The following is a 19,846-nucleotide window of genomic DNA, read 5'->3' as shown; positions in this document are numbered from 1 at the left end:
ATTTGTTGTAGATGTCTATGAACAGTTCCATGGGATGAATTTAAACATTCTGCAATTTCATCAACTGTTAAAGATGGTTCTGCTTCAACTAGTGCAGAGAGAGCATCATCATCAAAGTCAACGGGTCTTCCAGTCCGAGCCTTATCCTCCACACTAAAATCATTATTTCTAAATCTTTCAAACCACTTCTGCACAGTCCTTACACTAACTACAGTTTGATTATGAACAGTATTTAATTTTTTGGCTGCATTTGTAGCATTCTCATGACTTAAAAATAAAAAGTATAAAACATGTCTCTTATATTCATCTGTTACTTCCGTTTTAAAGAAAAAAATAAATAACTGAAATTTTTCCAATTCTGAACAGTATTATATGAATGAGATCCAATTTAACACTTCAGTGTAAAAAGTATCACATTAGACTGACAATTTTAACAGCAAAACACAATTTTTCTCAAGGTCATAAATATGCATGAACTTATGGACTGACCTGATATATAAGCAACAGGGCATCCAGTTGACTGCAAGTAGTCTTCGTTGCTTTGTTTAACTTGCTCATTTGTTCGATATAGCTCTACTGCCATTTGGAGCTGATCAAGTTAATCTCTGGATAAATAGGCTCGATTTCTTGTCATCAGAATGTTCATATCTGTATCAGAGAAATCACCTGAAGCAAGATGTTCTAAGACATCTGTGAAGGATCTATCTGCGCTATTTTGTCTATGATAATTACTAAGTTCAATGAACTTCTGAAAAGAATCAAATGTGAATCCACCTTGTTAAGACATTACATCATAAAAAACACTAGAGTAGAGAGGACTATCTTTAACAGGAGGAGGCTGACGAAAATAACCAAACAAATAGATAAAGAATCCTCCAAAAGGCTCATCTTTCTTGGGGTTTATCTTCCTCAATCTTCTATCGATCATGTAAAGCATTCTTGCACCAATCATTGACATTTCATCGATAATGATGAATTTGAGTGACTTCATCTCATTTTGGAATCTCTGTACAGCTTCTCCATTTAGAAAACGAAATTTTGTACTAATGATAGGAAGACGAAGAAGATAATGGATTGTAAAGCCATCAATATTGATTGCTGCTGCTCCAGTGGGGGGGGGGACAAACCTTTATAGCATCAGGTCCTATAGCTAAACTGACCAATCGAACAATTTCCTTTATCACAGTGCTTTTCCCAGACCCTGCCTTATGTTTAATAACCAATCTCCTCTCACAATGAATAGACCGAAGGGTTAGAGACTTTATTTGCTTATCAACACTATCTAAAACTAAACATTGGTCAGATGAAAAGTTAACTTGGGAACAGTCAGCTATTGCTGCACACCTTCTTCGAGCATTCTTATATATCTTCAAGAACTCTGAAACATCATCCATAGTCAAAATAAAAGAGGGCATGGAATTCCAATCATGAGATAAATCCATCAATCTATGGCCTAAGGTTGTGTCAACAGCAGTACCTCTCAAACCAGTGGCAATCATAAATGGATCCTGTATGTTCTCTTCATTAATCCGCTCAGGAAGGATGCCTTCTTCCTCTGACTGTGGAAACTCTGATTGTTCTATCACACCAATGCCACTCCTATCATATGCCTCAAACCATGTTTCACGCCCAATTCTATCAAGAATACTACAGAACTCATCATAGGATAAATGTAAAGAATGCATTGGAGTTTGTAAAACTGCTCTTGTTTGTCAGGATCTATATCAAGCTTTATTCGTGGAAAAAAATTCTGACAACTGCATCTTTTTTACAACAAAATGAACCTTTCACTTCTTTTATACCACCTCTTTGCAAAATTAATCAATGACAACTGTGGTAAAAAATCTTCTGGTTGATTCCAATATTTTTCAACTATACTCTGCCGAACCAAAACAGTTTCATAAGCATGCTGGATTGAAACATTACTCCAATCATCATCCCTCACTGTGAGAGTTACAAAATCTGTCAATGCATGATATAAAGGCCAGCCCATTGTAACATGCATGATTTCCTGACCTGAATAGTTCCACTCACCTAATGTTGATATCATCATTTTCTGAACTATAGACTTTGCTAGGGTATCATCAGTTTGGCTAGTCACTATGTCATTCAATACATTCTTATAGGATGTGGAAGCTGTTTCACATTTGGATGCACATTTGGCAACATAATTCAGAACAGCTTGATGACTAATAATTGGGGTGAAGTCAGTGTTGTCTCGTCATATCTGAGTGAGAAGAGGAGTATATCTGGCACACCAAGCATTGTTCCGCTTCAGAATAAATTGAAGATAACCATTGGGAGAAGCTATGTCACATGTTTCTTGGAGAGGCTTGAGGAAATCAAACCTACATTTCAATTGTCTATTCCTACCTTTCTCTCTGAGACACTGTCTACCACAAACTGTGTGCAATTGAAATGTGTTGATCAGATGGCCAAGATCCTGAAGCCTATCATCCTCAGCAACATTACTGAAAAGTCTTCTCAATGAAATGGATGTGTGGTCTATCATGTGGAGATATGGGATTGATGGCAATACAAAGATTATCAAAAAATGCCTTGATTTGTTCTTTCGTGATTTTCAGAGAAATTTTCTGTGTTAGGTATGAGACAATCTCTCAGCCAAAGAACTCCATGCAAATGAGGACTACCTCTATGTTGCCACTCAAATCTAAACCAAAAATTGGCTCCATGAAAATAAAACTCCTTCACTGAAAGAACCAAGAGACTAAGAGAGAATTATCGTGCATGAGAGTTCGACGCCCTGATATTGAAGAAAGGTCACGATCAGGAGCTAACGATTTGAAAAGGTGGGGCAATGATAATCAGCAGCTGAGAGTGTCCAAAAAATGGAGGGACAACCAAGTTGTTCAACCATTGCTAAAAGTTCAGAACATTGAGAGCTCCAATATGGCTTTGTTGATCTAAGGTTGGATGTATGGACTATGATTTGTTGAAGAAAACTTGGATTATTACTGATTTGCTCCCTTATTTGTTCAACATTCGAATGAATAAGATTAGCATGGCGTATATAAATTCCAGGAGAATGCAGTGCCTGGTGACGCATCATTGAATTCATTGCAAAGAAGTGAAATCAGGGATCTCTAGCAAACCTTTTATTATGGAATTCCATGAGGAACTTGAAGTACAGTGGGTGATCACTTAACGAACATAATCCGTTCCAAGACTTTGTTCACTATCTGAATTGTTTGTTAACCGATTATTGATTTACCGGGAATTTGATTAATTTGTTCTGGAGACCCCAAAAAATAAAAAAAATATATACTTTCTTACTATGTTTATTTATATGTAACAATAAAAATACATAGATGCACAGTCTTGCATTTTTATTAGTCATGTTTTTTCCATCTGTGGGGTTAAAGAATCTGTCTAATGTCAATTGCTTTTCTCTCTTCTTCAAGATTTTTCAGAAGTAATTAATAGCATTGTAATTGTAGAGCTAATTAACCTCAACCTGGTTTGGATGCCATTCTAAGATCGTCGTTCTGACATCGTCCCACTTCTTCAAAAACTGTTTAATAGCAGATATCGACATTAATTCTCTTTTTCAGAAAAAAAAACATATCTCGCCGAGTTTATTGGCGTTCTTCTGTTGTCAGATCCATTTCAGATTCCATTATGAGCTCTTCAATGTTCTTTATTTCTCAGATGTGATTTTTGTTACTTCTTAAGCTACTTGAGTCTTCTTGATAATACAGTATCTTTCTTAGATAAGATTGAACTGCAGCCTACTGTAGACCTGTTCAAGCCATACTGCCCAGCAACATCAGACATCAGACATCTTCCGCCCACTCTCTACCTTTGATATTATACTCTCACCTTTCAAAAATAAAAACTGATGCAAAACTTAACAAGTGCCTGTCCAACAATCTTGCAAATACTATAAAAAAAATAAAAGGCTGAAATTACAAGGGAGAGTTTCAAAGTTTGGAGGAATACTATCCGATCAGTATACCGGGTTCAAGTGTTGATGTCAACGTCTCTTGTTCTGAATCAATCTCAAGAGAGAGAAGAAAGTTGACCAATATCGCCATTGGAGGATATAGCTCTGAGATTTCTCTCACTTATTTTTATGTTTCTGCACTTAAGAGCGGATCACAGTTTATCAGCATGAGCATGAAGCTCTGCCATGTCAGCATGCATTTCTTTCTGAAAAACTATTGTTGTTACTAAAGATTGAGGATCAACAGAAAGCTCTGTAATAAAGGAATCTATACTCTGGTGAAAATTTATCACATTATCATTGTATGAATATTGAGCACCTCTGATTCTATATATAGTAATTCTTGGATGAATTTGAGCAATAAGCATCTGTTCAATATAAGTTAGACCCTGCAATCTGGGTGGTACTTCTCCAGGATTCATATTATTTCTAGCAGAGAACTTGAAGGGATCTTTTTCGCAGTGATTACATCTTCCTGATCTGTTGACTTTCGTATCTGGAAAAGCTCTGTTGCAATTTGAGCACGAGTTAATAGTAATAGCTGACAGAGTTGCATCAAACTGTAAACCCGAGTTTATCGTTTCTTCACTATTCTGTGAGATAATTGAAGTCAATGTGATTTCCAAGGCCCTGAACATGTACTGCAATAGGATTGCTCACATTGAGGGGGAGGGCTCTTGAGAGTCTCTTTGATGCTCATGCCTAACCCATTCACTGTGTTTTGACATACGAGGCATAGCAAAAATGTAAATGGCTTACATTTGCAATATGACAGAACTCCAAAATTTGGCAGTTGGCAATAGAAAACAATCACAATTGAAAGTCCAGGCACTGAAGAGCACAATCACTGATTCGAGGAAATGTGCGCATCTGGAGTAACCGCGTTTAGCATGCAGCAACCACTAGATGACACTTCTATATGTGCATGCAGGAAGCAGTTGCCAAGCAAGTTTGATTGCCGCTTCCAAAGTAGAAAATGGCTGATTTTGTAGATAAATAAAAACAAATGACAAATAAATTGTGTATATATGTTGTATATACTTTAATTAATAATCTTTTATGTAATTGAATAATTTCTAATTTTGTATGAATGTAACGTTTTAAAAATAAAAAGTTTTTTAACTTGTTATTCTATAAAAATTCTTTATATTTGTTGTGTATCTAGTTAGCGATAACATTTAGCTTTTGAATTTACCGTTTTAATGCTTGTCATATTTTCCATAGTAGCATTTGACTGAGTCTTCTCGCCCCCATCTTGTAAACAACATGCATCCACTCTGGACAGAAGTCGTTTGCGAGTTGGAAGCGTATATAAAGATTCTTTCTGCCTGTGGTTGCTGGATGCTGCCATGTAGGACATAGTCTTAGTTAGCTCATTTTGACCTCTAATACTGAAGAAAAACATGACCTCCACTATCTCCAGTTCAACAAAAATTGATCATTTTTGAAAGTTGAAATTTTAATCAGTTCATCCTTGAGTGATGATAAGTCATCCTCGAAAATTTCATCAAGATCGAACAACTCATTCTAGAGTTATAATGTTGACAAGGGATGCATCAAGTCATGTGTTAGTTGTCGTTCGGCTTCGCATTGCTCAGACAATTAAATAACTAAATTAAAAATTGCAATTTTTAATTTAGTTATTTAATTGTGCATTTGTGACAATGTCACAATAAATAATTGCTCATTTAGTTTTATTTTTCAATGAAATTTGTGGATTGAAAAATGTAACTTTTTTTAAGACCAATTTTTCCAAAAATTATTGTTTTAATAATTTTTCATTTTTATACTTTTTACTTCAATGTATAGATGATCATTAATGCAATAAATAAATTTAATAAAAATTTCTTAAATCAGAGAAAAAATACCAAAGACATACAAATGAAAAACTTTTATGTAATATTCTATAGATTTACTTTTATGTCTAACTATTATTAAGACTTATTATATATATTATAATTAACAGATAAACAATAATGGTTCCATCAAATCATATTATCTATGCAAGAAGTTTTTATTAATTTGCTACAGTTTACAAAAAAATAATAATAATAAATAAAAATTTATTCTCTGTTTCTTATTATTTAATTTGTAAGAATCAGAAACTCAGCAACATTCATATTGTATAAAGATGCAAGATGATAATGCATATGTATAATTTGCTCATTTGAATGGATTGAATATAGTAAAAGGTTTCTGTGTCTAGTTGGGAATATAACTATAAATCTGTAGATAAGGATTTGGTAGAAATTATTTCCTAATAGCATTTCTCTGTCAAAATTGAAAAATCTGTATCAAGTCATTGGATGGTTCATAACAAACTAAAACTCCGTTTAAATTTTGTTTGGACATATTGCAGAGGTGTAGCCTCTAAAGAAAGGTCATCTCTGCAGTGAAAGATTGTTGTTCATGGTGATTAGACATGGCAAAAAGTGAAGACATTTTTAGTCTCTGTTAAATAATTTTATTAATTTGTTTGGACATACAGTAGGGCATCGATTATCTGACCCCCGATTAACCGTCACATCGGTTAACCGACCGTTCTAGTCAGCAAATTCAAATGTCCACTAGTGATGTGGCGCTACAATATTTGGCTACATCTTGGCTACTTTAATAGTATTTTTATGTGTTTTAGCTGGCAACATGGCTTTACCATGAAAGGGAGCCAGTATTTAAATGAGGCTTGATTTTCTAATTTTTAACGATACAATAGCAACGATTATTATTTTAAAAAAATTTTTGTTAGGCTTAACATCGATGAAAATTCAACACGAAGTAGGTTAATAGCGATATACTAATATACTATACTAATGATGTATTTTTTCATATTTTTCGGTTATCTGTTTTTTTAGTTATCCGACCAACCCCAGTCCCCAATTGAGTCGGATAATTGATGCTCTACTGTACTTTATTTATGATCCAGTCTATCAATAATTTTCATATGAATCAAAATATGAGGGACATTCAAGAAGTTCCCAGAATTGTGATCCTGCACTGTAGTGTCACAAAATAAACCTAATCACCTTCAAAGTAGGCCCCTCCTGCACAAACACACTTGTTCCATCGATCCTGCTACTGTTGAAAGCAGGTGTGGAATACTTCTTTTAAAACTTCAAGAGTTGGGCCATTGTATTCGATATGATGTCTTCTCTGCTTGTGAAACACATCCCTTTGAGGTCCTTTTTGAGTATAGGGAATACCCAAAAGTCACTGGGAACAAGATCTGGAGAGTAAGATGACTGGGTGATGACAGGAATGCTTTTGTCAGTGAGGAATTGCTGCACAAGCAATGTGATTCAGTGCGTTATCGTGATGGAAAAACCACTGTCCATGCCACTTGTTTGGCTGCTTCTTCCATACTGCATTGCACAACTCTGCAGCAGTTTTCCCTAATTTGCACACAAACTTGATGTTTTTAACACTGTTCAAACTGGGACATTGAGCCGAATGATAAGCAGTTATGCTCAACAAAGATACTACAATATTGGCTGTGCAAGTCTAAACTTGCATGAGCATTATCAAACTGCAAATAGACATGCTGAGCTTCCTACCACAGCAATGCCTACATAACCTTATTTTATATCGCCTTTTCTAACTGTAAATTCCATTTTGATTGCTCCTTGTACAATATGTTCATGTTCTTATGCTCATAGTGAATAGAATAAAAGTTTGGTTTTCTGTCCAATTTGAAGTGAAGAAGAAATAACTTCTCTTTTCATTGGACAGAAGCTTAGAATAATTGTCATTTTTTACTGATATTTTTATAGTATACTCTTATTTCTTAATCTGTATATAATTACCAAAATATTCATATATAGTATCTGAATATGTAGTATCAGATCACAGACGAGATATGTATTGTATCATTTTACAAAATATTATAATACATATTTTCCATATGCATAATATATGGAAAAATACTATACACATCTCAATGTTTTTTATAGTTGAAACATGAGAACAATCATTAAACATACAGTAGAGCATCAATTATCCGAATCAATTGGGGACTGGGGTTGTTCGTAAAATCGATACTTTGGATAACCGATTATGTATGAAAAAATATTTTAACCTATCCTATGTTGAAATTTTTCTCTGTTGCATGTTGCTTTGCGTTGAATTTTCATTGATATTAAGCCTAACGAAGACTATTGTATCATTAAAAATTATTTTTTTATTTTGTACAAACAAAATAAATATATTGAAAAATATAAAAACAATAAAAAATTATACTTCAGATGTTAATTTAGTATCAAAAATGTAAAATATTTGAGTAGCCCAAGACATAGCCAAAGTTTGCAGCGCCACAGCACTGGCGAAAATTTAAATTTGCCGACTGAAATTCTTTCGGATAATTGACTTTTGGATAATCGACGCTCTACTGTAAATGCCTATTTAGTCTTTGTGTAGTAATAACTAATATCATAGTTTTTCATCTATTTTACTTCAGTATTCATTCTCAACATTACAGAATTTTTAGTTTCAATATGCTAGGTCATAAAATGTTCACATAATGTATGTAGAATTTTCTTTCAGATGTTTAATTAAATCATGAGAAACAATTTTTTATATTTCAGATAAATGGCAAAAAATTTCAATAATTTAGCTGAAGCATTTTTTTAGAAATTTACAAGTCTGTATAAATCATCTTTTACATATTCTATATAATCTAAATTTTAAGAATAACTAGTTTTAAACATTTTTTTTTTATAAATATTTCATTAAAAAAATCTTCATTTTAAATCATTATTATTTAAAATTAAAATTTATGAAGAAACTCACGATAATCTTTATTTTCAACTGGAGGATTCAGAGTTATCACAGACCAGTGTATGTCAGAAATATTAATATCTACAGTATCAACAACATGCCAACATATGGAAATATTCTCTTCATTGATACTTAATTCACCAAATCTCTAAATAAAAATATTCACATATTAAAAAACACTTAACTTAATTTTTTTAGTATAATGAATTTTGCAATATCTGTTCATATAATATTTATAAAACTGAATTTTATAAAAAAATTATTATTATTGCATCATACAGGTAAATCAGAAAGTAAATTTAAAAGTTATTATTTAAGACATCAAATTTTTTAAATTTCAAATACTGCTGAAATATATTGAGGTTCTAGTATTCATAATTATATGGTTTCAATTGTGTTCACTGAAGGATCATAATTGATGAAATAATCATTTGGAAAACTGAATTCAAGTAGAAATCTGAAAAGTTAGTTTCTATGATCACAAAAATGTCTTGATCTTTGTAGTAATGNCGACGCTCTACTGTAAATGCCTATTTAGTCTTTGTGTAGTAATAACTAATATCATAGTTTTTCATCTATTTTACTTCAGTATTCATTCTCAACATTACAGAATTTTTAGTTTCAATATGCTAGGTCATAAAATGTTCACATAATGTATGTAGAATTTTCTTTCAGATGTTTAATTAAATCATGAGAAACAATTTTTTATATTTCAGATAAATGGCAAAAAATTTCAATAATTTAGCTGAAGCATTTTTTTAGAAATTTACAAGTCTGTATAAATCATCTTTTACATATTCTATATAATCTAAATTTTAAGAATAACTAGTTTTAAACATTTTTTTTTTATAAATATTTCATTAAAAAAATCTTCATTTTAAATCATTATTATTTAAAATTAAAATTTATGAAGAAACTCACGATAATCTTTATTTTCAACTGGAGGATTCAGAGTTATCACAGACCAGTGTATGTCAGAAATATTAATATCTACAGTATCAACAACATGCCAACATATGGAAATATTCTCTTCATTGATACTTAATTCACCAAATCTCTAAATAAAAATATTCACATATTAAAAAACACTTAACTTAATTTTTTTAGTATAATGAATTTTGCAATATCTGTTCATATAATATTTTATTAATGTTTTAAGCTTTAAAAGCTAAAATAATTTTCAAATAAAAAAGATTACACGTATAAATATCATAAACAAACAAAATTATTGAAAATTTATGAGAAGAATGTTACAAAATACAAAATTTCAAATTTTTAATCTTACATATCACTTATATATTTAAAAAAAATTAAATTTAACTCAATCTTAAAAATTAGTTCATATAATATTTATAAAACTGAATTTTATAAAAAAATTATTATTATTGCATCATACAGGTAAATCAGAAAGTAAATTTAAAAGTTATTATTTAAGACATCAAATTTTTTAAATTTCAAATACTGCTGAAATATATTGAGGTTCTAGTATTCATAATTATATGGTTTCAATTGTGTTCACTGAAGGATCATAATTGATGAAATAATCATTTGGAAAACTGAATTCAAGTAGAAATCTGAAAAGTTAGTTTCTATGATCACAAAAATGTCTTGATCTTTGTAGTAATGATTCTTTTCTTTTAGACTGTTCTAATTTATTTAACCCCTTAAGCCCATAACCTGAGATAACTTGGGTTGCACGTGATGCTGTGCAGTCCATATCCCTCGAGCATAGGCCTTAAGGGCCTCATAAAAAAGGGCCTTGACTTATAACTTTTCCAAAAATGTATGGATCAGCATATATATATATATATATATATTTATTGTTTTCTACAATCTCTGCAAATTTCATGTATTATTTTTGCCGCAAAAATATTTTATGATGATTTATTAATTAGGTAATTAATTGTGCTATTGTTTTTTATGGGAGTTTTTTTTTATCAAATTAATTAAATCGTTCCAAACTTCTATTTGATTGTTTTGACTACAGTAAAATTTTTTAAAACACTATCATTTGTTTTCTATGACATCAGCAGGTTTTTTTGTTTTTTATTCAGTAAAATTTTTTCCCCATACCCTTTTTTCGGTCCCTACATATTTTAATAGCATAAAAATCAAAAATTTTGTGTTATATTTGAATAGATGTGGTAAGTTAGCTTCCCTCCTGCTTTAAACCACTATTACCTTGTGCCATACATGAGAACTACCCAGGAAAGCTGACACCAGTTGTTCTCAAGGTCAACCAGTTTGTAAACAATGTAGACTGAATGTGTGAAATATCACGCCTTATTAAATAAAAGAATAACAATTGGTGCAGCTATATTTTTCAAATAAAAGCATTTATTTTAAATTATTTATATATATTTTTTAATATACTTTTTGTAAAAACACTTTTTGAGGGTTTTTATTTCACGGTAATTATTTCCTGGCAATTTTTTTGGATGTCAGATTTGTGTTTGAGTGGAAATAATTATTTACTATGCAGTTCTCTGGAAATAATTATTTAATATAAAAAATCAATTACTTATGGATTTCCGAGTGACATTCCAGGTGGAACAAATGTATGCAAGTGGTTAATGTTATAGTATACAATTTTTTAGACATGTAAATTGCATCATGGTTGTCTTATAATAGGTTTCTATCTAACCAATAAGTGCTTACTGATAAGGGCTATATCATTATATTTTAAGCCCAAATGCATTTTAGGTGAGTCAGAATATAGTTATGAGTATTTATTTAACAAGTTTGCTTTATAAAAGTTTCAATGTCAACCCCTAATAAATAACTATTATAATCCCAATCTTTTACTATCATATAACTATCTACTGACTTTCCCTCACATGTAGCTCAGCAGATTCAGAACAAACTAGGAGAAATAAACAACCCTTACTCTCCATATCTGTCACTTTCTGATTTTCATCTATTCCCTACATTGTAGGACCACTTATCAGAATATTGTCTCACCTCTAATAAAGATGTGTTATCAAAACATGCAATTAAGGTTATATGCATATATGAAGGGAAAAGCAACCATACATTGTATTAAGTCTTTTTTGACTATTTTCTTCTTTTAGTTTCTTCACTCTTTCTATCTTTTGGACATTTAGAAAGCCTTTCTTTCCAGGCCCATCATGTATTTGACCAGTCTCACCATAGCAGCCAAGCAGTAAGAAACAAGGCCAACATATCTGGGACAAATCACTCACAGAAAATTCCTGATGTTTTTGACCTGAACAAACTTTGGTTTCCTGGAATGGCAGGCTGATGGTTTTGCAGCCTTGACAATTTGTGTTTTGATAATTAAAAGAACTGACTATTCAGTGGTACCTTCTACTTTGAATAACTAACTTTGAATGTTTAAGAGTTCAAATGTTAAATTTGACAAAAATTCACCTCAGAGTTTGAATGATGCTTCAAAGTTTGAACTGCACTCTGTTGTGCATCCAAGTTGTCTCTGACTCTCATGTTATGCTCATATATTTTCAGTACTTTTTTTGCTTTATTTTTGATTATATTGGTTATATATATTGTGTGTTACTCATCAATTTTTAGCAATTTCTTCTTGCAATTCAAATTTAAATGCCATTGTGTCCTTAATTTATTAATTTAAACTTAAAACGTCAACTAGGACTTATTTATTATTAGGACTTATAAGTCCTAATAATAGATAAGTCCTAGTTGATGTTTTAAGTTTAAATCTTCTTGCAATTTTTCTTTGTTGAGAGCTTTTGGGCATCACTAAACATTTTGTTTCCCTTAGTTCAAAGTTTCATGAAATAAACTTTTAAATTACATTTAACATGTTTGAAGTTTAGAAGCATCTTCCCCATATACATTATGAATATTTTTTCTGTTTGTACAGCATTATATCCTTTATGAAACTCTTAAAGCATAATATGCATGATATGTTTTTATCTGAATATATTTCAACTTGATTTTGTTCAATCAATATGTGAAGTAAAAAGTTTAAAATAAGCTTCCAATCTCACATTAGCAATAATATGTTAAATTTTACAAGTGTTATAATTAAATCACACATCTATATTAATTAATGACACCTGTTAAAAATACACAAATCTCAGTTCAACCCAATCATTACTTATTAATGATGGCATCTGAGAAGCGTGTGAAAGCAACAAAGTCTAAAGGAAAGGTTGTACTATATATGAGTAAGATAAAAAAGGAACTTGCATGAGAGCAACACACCTGTGGCAGATCTGGCAGCCATATTTAAGACGCCAAAGTTGATGATGTGCAATGCAACCAGTACAGGCAATTTTTATTTTATTATACAGTATTTATATATTTTATTTATTGTTTTCATGTTTCAATGTATTATTAAGGCATTTTGTTGTGTTATTTTCACCTTAAATTATGTATAATCATTTTTCCCCATACGATTACATATAAAACCAAATAATTCATTCCAACACGAAAAACACACTCAAATTAAAGCTAAGTAGTATATTAAAAAAAATAACTATAGTAAGGAAAACACCGAAAAATGCATTTTGTAGTTGTAAATGTATAAATAACAATAACAGAATAATAATTGATAAAAAGATGTAGTTTTATTTGCACTTTACCTCTGAGGATAGACGATATATATATAAAACAACACTAATTTTTTTAATCTTTTCTAAGTTATTTTTAAGTTATTGTTACATTTTGTTATGTAAGTTAAGTTTTAGTATCATTTTCCTTCTCCTTCTCTTCCGCCACCAGTTTATACCTCCACCATCATCTATCCTCAGAGGTAAAGTGCAAATAAAACTGTGAGAGCCGAACTTAGTGAAATAAATTGTTTAAATATTTTTTGTTGAGAGAGAAAAAGTTTAGAAAAATAAACACCAAAAACGACATTTAAAAAAATAATTAAATTGGTTTCCCATGGACTTATTTCCTGGTTAAAGATGATACATTGAATGTGTCACCCAGAATCTACAAAGAGGACAAAAACAAACAACTATTGGTCAGTGATGGAAACCAGTCCTAATAAGGCAGTGGAAAAACCCAACAATATCCCTTTATAAAAAGGAGGGGTCGATGTGTAAGAGTCAGTCTCCGGAGTTTGGTGTGAACTGTGGATTTATGTGAATGAATTAGCCGCTACCCGGAACTATTCTAATCGCCGCCGTTTGGGAGAATCACTACTTAAAGAAGTATAAACGTTCGAAAGAACTTTGTGCCACATAGAGACTCGAGGACTAAACAACTATTCAACAACTTATATCAAGGTATTTATCCTCGCGCGAAATATATGTGAGCTCTCTCTCAATAATACGGGTTATCGGGGAAGAAGTAGCTATGTTAACTGAAATTGAACATGATTTGTATATAGCTTAAATAGAACAATAAATGGGTATTATGTATATAAAGCAAATCTATAGAGTGTAATTCCTCTGATTCTCTCCTTCCACCTCCATCCCGGAACCAAAAGTCCGCACATGCGACCGTTCGTGTAAGGAAAATTAACGGCCAATCTGGTTTCTGTGTCTGTCCTTAAGACACAGTGGTATCATCCTGACAGGGCGCCAAAGAGGTGCCAACCCTGCGGTCACAAAACTACATCTTTTTATCAATCATTATTCTATTATTGTTATTTATACATTTATAACTACAAAACGCATTTTTCAGTGTTTTCCTTACTATAGTTATTTTTTTTAATATACTACTTAGCTTTAATTTGAGTGTGTTTTTCGTCGTGTTGGAATGAATTATTTGGTTTTACATGTAATCGTATGGGGGAAAAATGATTATACATAATTTAAGGTGAAAATAACACAACAAAATGCCTTAATAATTTAATAATACATTGAAACATGAAAACAATAAATAAAATACATAAATACTGTATAATAAAATGAAAATTGCCTGTACTGGTATATATATATATATATATATATATTTTTTTTTAAATTTTTATTCAAGGATTTTTGCTTTCTTTCCTTCACTTCCACCAGTACTTTCACTGGATAGAGGTCGCTTGGTAAAATATCTATCCAAACAGGTTTGGCTTTGCCTACTTTTTAAAATGTTTCTAAAATGACTTAGGCAAATGTCATTACTCCGAGAGCAATATGGCCAGTGTGAACCTTTTCAGGATGTTTCTTTTCAATAAAATCAGTCACTTTCTGATAATACCTTGAGATTTCCTTTATTGAGTGAGATCCTTCCACGACGAAGCAAACACGTGGACTGAGACCGATGAACAGAAGTGAATAAAAAATGGTGCTGCAAACAAATGTAACGTCATATGGTGAGTTTTTGTTCGTATCGTAGAGCAAAAATATGTTCAAATTTCATGTCGTATCCTGAAAATTTCATATGTTGGGACGTTCATATCCTGAGGTACCACTGTATTTGCTAGTTTAATGTTATCGAAATGGATATTGTTTATGGTCTGGGAATAGATTAATTCACTTTCCAATGGGAAAAATCAATTCAGACTTTAAATGATTCAGAGTTCAAACAGCCTCCTTGAATAAATTAAATTTGAAATATGAGGGATTACTGTATTTGAAAAATATTATACCAGTATCAACTTCATTATATATTGTCAGTTTATTCTATTAAAATCCTTCTTTTGATTTACATGGTACCATAAACTTATTTTCTGATAAACATTAGAGTTGATCAAAAAATAAGATTTAATATACTGTAAATAATTCCCTTAACTAAATTATATAAAACATTACTACAAATTAAAGATTTAAAAAAATAAAAAAACTCACAATATGAGGAAGCTTATTTGGAGAACAACAATATGATACAATTTTGTCATTCCATACATCCAAGACTTTCCATGATCCAATACTTTCATCTGTTAAATAAATTTTATAATGAAGTTTTAAAATTAAAAAAATTCATTGCATTTCAAAATAATTCAAAAAACTACTGTAAAGTTATAAAAATACAAATAATTAAATATTCATGAACAAATCATCTTTATTATATTAATAATAGTTATCAAATATTTTGATATACAGCTGTCCCTTAATAATCCGACAGGTATGGGACTAAAGGGGTGTCAGATTACCAAAAGTGTCCAGATTACCGAAAATAATTACATATTTGGCATTGTTTTGCTAGCAATAGCCTACAATATTCCCTACTCCAACTGTTTGAACAGAACTGCTCACGAAAAACACACAAAATGTGTGTCATCGTGTAAAAATTGGGTGGGGAGATTCACATTGTGACATGCTTCTGTGCAAGCATGTTGCAATGTGAATGGAGACGGGTACCTTGACGGGAGGTGCGTCGGACTACTGAGCATGTCAAATTACAAAACGTTGGACTATCAAGGGATAGCTGTATTAAAAAAAAAATCATATTTATCCAAAAAATAAAACTCTGTTTTATTTTCTATTAAAAAAGAGAGTAAATTGAAAAGATAGAATTTTATAAAAATTTAAAATGTTTAGTTCTGTATACCAAATTTTAATAAAAGAATTCAAAATATGATAAGTAATAAATGCACTAAATACTGGATAATATACAAAAGATTTACTCAACCAAAAATCCAGCTTGTGAATCTGAATAAGTTCTTTAACTTGAGAATGGTTGCTAAAAGCAATTAAAAACAGTCATTTTTCTCCATCATTGTGTTTCACGAGTTGGATTTTTGGTTATATGAGTCTTTCAAAATAAGATATATTTTGACTTATATCAACATAGTAGACCACAATGGCCTGTTGGATCACTCACTACTTAAAATTTATAAATAGAAAATACTGTAAATTCAATATTTCAGTAAAATATAGGTTTATTTTGAGATAATTTCTTCAAATAGTTCAATCCATTTGATATTATTCACAGTTAAACATTTTATTGTTTAAAATTATGGATTTAAGAGTTAATCTTCTCAAACTCCTTTGCAATAGGTTTAATATTGCTACAGTAGAACCCCTCTAATCCGTCACCTTTGGGACTGGGGGTATGGTCAGAACGCAAAAAAGGTCGGATTATCAGAAAAAAGTAAAATAAACAATCTTTCCCTTTGTCCAGTCTTTGTAGCACTGCTAATTTTTCATTTAATGAAAGAGTAACGTGGTTACGTTTCACTCCTGACATGTTGAAAACACACACAAAACTGTACATGTACACACAATGTAAAACATGTACTGTAACGAACACAGAAAAACGCCACGGACAGTGAGTCACCGACGAGTCGGGACAAGTTTCTGGACTCCGACCACAATCGGATTAACCAGAGTGACGGACTAGCCGACGGCAGACTAGAGGGGTTCTACTGTAAATAAATTGTAAAGTTCCTGGGATAAAGGATTCAAATTACTCAACCTGACTTTTCCATTCATTTAGCAAAAGTTAGCAGTCTCATCATAAAAAAAACACACACAGCAATCTGTGTATGTCTTTTTTATGATGAGATTGCTAACAAGAAGCAGATCTTAATATCATTTGATGAACATAAGCAGAGAGATAATGTAATTGAAGTAATTTCTTGCTTTATTTCTAATGTTTTGTTGATGGAGGCATTCAGATTGTTCAGCAACTAATTTTTGAACTCTTTTGTTGTTAGTCTTATCTCTCTAGTAATTGAGACATTCAGCCTGTTCTTCATCAGTTTCTCTGACTCTTGTTAATAGCACTCTCTTTTCATTATCTTTGGACCAATCATGAGTTCTCTTCCTTCCTCATCAAGGTAAGATTTAAGAAGGAAATACATTCATTAAATTAGCTAGATACTTCTCTATCCATAACCTCTTGGGTCACATAGTACTCAGAAGTTATAGAAAATACAAGATAATTTCAATATGTCACTGAAATTAACACATTAAATGATTTAGGTATAGTTATAAGACACTAATCAGACAACTTTGATGCCATACAGAATGACATCATCAGCAATGTTACTAGATTTTTTATACATATAGCATTATTGTGCATCACTTTTTCCATATTTAATTCCAAGCAAACAATAGTGTTACCACCCGTCCAGTTTTCACCCGGACAGTCTGGGAATTGACTCACTGTCCGGGTGAACTATTAATTTTTCTGGGAATTTCGTAGAAATTGTAAAATTACAATGAAACAAAGTTCTTGCAAATATTTTTACAAATTTACACTATTTTAACAACGAAAGAACTTACACTCACTGAAACTCATTTTCAATTCTGCCATGTTAGTTAGTCTGTTTATGCCAACATGCCAATCTTTTTTTTTTTTTTTTCGTTTTTGCATGTATGATCATACATCTCTCCAATATCCAATAGAGCTAAGTCATCTGTACCCGTTCTTTCTTAATTTAGGTTACTCCTACGCGAGTCCATAGTCCCTAATTGTAACTGATTTAAAACCACCATGCACGTTATTCTTTGCATTGTAAAATGACATTGTGCATGCGTCAGGAACTTCTGTTTGAACAAACCTGACCTGCCGTCCGGGTCAGCGATTTTCAAAAGGTGGCAACACTAGCAAACAATCTCAAAGTTTTAATAGTACAGCACTCATTCTGATCTAATTTAATCAAATATTTCAATTCATTTATGTTACTACCAATTCAAGCAAAGATATTTAAATTTCCTTTTATTTATTCTCTTTACATCTTGAATAGGCTCTATAAGGGTCTATGTTCTGCCCATCACAGGTTAAAAAAGACTTGTAATGGATTTGGCTGGACAGTGAAGATGGAGCCCAACACATGAATCAATTTTCCTTCAAAAAATACTCAAATTATCCCAGACAAACTTTGGTCTCGTGGGGACAAAGTGGGAACTGATGCTGTAACCTGTTCAGCCATCCAGCAGACAATTTAAGCATAATTATATTAAGACAGTAATCAAAGTAATGCTAAAGAGTGGCACCACTTTTAGTAAGCAACAACATGGCAGACTTTCTATAATGTAACATGCCACAGAAGGCAGAAAACACAGTGATAATTCAGTAATCTATTGTCTGATTTTAACAAAACTGGTTTTATTTTGTTTCTATTCTCATTTGGGGTATAGGATTCTTACAAATGTAGCAGTAACTTGTCCTGTTTTTTTTCTGAATGTAATTATAACCAACCAACCAAACAAACAATTTCAGAGTTTTAGTAGTATATCAATAGGTACTTTGTTTAAAATCAGGAATTGCAAGCTAATATTATTCTTTAGTAAATGTTAAAATTAAAGGAATTCTTTCAGAAATTCCAAAATTACTATTTTTTTGCAAAAAATTGTTTTGTTATATTTGAAATTCTTCAGAATTACCAAAATTCCTCAAATAAAACAATATAACTATTATACTTTTTTAAATTTAAAAATCTGATGTGATGTTTACTTTTTTAGTAATATTAATCAAGTCATTTCTATTATGTTAATGTTATTTTGTAAATGATATTAAAGTTAACAAAACTGAAGTTGGAAATATGAATTTTTTCATCATTAAGAAATAAATATGTCTGTATATTAATTTCTTTTAAAGAAAAGAAAAGAAAAAATATGTTATTTATCCATATAATCCAAACACTTTCTCAAAAAAACTTGATAAAAAATTCGGATGTGCAGCATATTCAAAACCAATTTGGTGACTTAACTGGTGAAGCCAAGAATGCTTCCAGTTATTAAGTAGCTTGCTTATGTTGCTAGTGATAAATTTCACTTATCAACTTGATGACTTTGCTTAATAAAATCATTATCTATAGTTGATAGTTCAGTGCTGTTAATTTCATGAAAATAAAGATAAATTAAATATATAACCAATAGTAAATAATTTTTTTATCTAAATTATCTCTTACTTTAAGCTTCAATTTAACTAACCTTCTACTTTAAATTTCAATTCAAATTCAACAATATAAAAGTCTTACTTTCATTTAATTAGTGTATTAATTCATTATGAAGTATATTACTATGATTTGCAGATAAGGTATCTTTATTGCACATACAAATAACTTATTTTTTCCCTCAGTATTTCCATCTTTTAATACCATATGGACATGTAAACTAAACACTGCCATATTAATTGCTACAAAGTTGCAAGAGTGAAGATTGCTATTGTGTTACTACCATAAATTAGTAAAATTTGTTTCACATGTAATAAATTAAATTGGGCAAGTTTTTTCTTTTTTACAATGAGTATCTTAAAAAATGGGTGTGTGAATTATTC

General features: G+C 31.1%; 2 protein-coding genes across 2 annotated transcripts in view; both read right to left on the bottom strand.

The window, feature by feature from the left end:
- The window catches only part of LOC111639859 (acylamino-acid-releasing enzyme-like), a 119,269-nt gene that overhangs the window by 23,337 nt on the left and 76,086 nt on the right, over positions 1–19,846 (bottom strand). The window contains exons 12-13 of the mRNA XM_023385807.1: positions 15,466–15,554; positions 9,656–9,791 (exon numbers count right to left, since the gene is read on the bottom strand). Of these exons, the coding sequence (XP_023241575.1) occupies positions 9,656–9,791; positions 15,466–15,554 (225 nt within the window). The remainder of the gene's footprint in view (positions 1–9,655; positions 9,792–15,465; positions 15,555–19,846) is intronic.
- Positions 3,931–4,987, bottom strand: LOC111639860. Its single transcript, XM_023385808.1, has one exon. The coding sequence runs from the start codon at positions 4,600–4,602 to the stop codon at positions 4,117–4,119; it is 486 nt and encodes a 161-aa protein (XP_023241576.1). The 5' UTR covers positions 4,603–4,987; the 3' UTR covers positions 3,931–4,116.

This window comes from Centruroides sculpturatus, unplaced genomic scaffold, assembly GCF_000671375.1.
Source record: "Centruroides sculpturatus isolate CEXI.00-Female unplaced genomic scaffold, Cexi_2.0 scaffold1362, whole genome shotgun sequence".
NCBI classification, from domain to species: domain Eukaryota; kingdom Metazoa; phylum Arthropoda; class Arachnida; order Scorpiones; family Buthidae; genus Centruroides; species Centruroides sculpturatus.
Note: the sequence above shows the minus strand (reverse complement) of the source record. Positions and strands in the feature narration are given on the sequence as shown.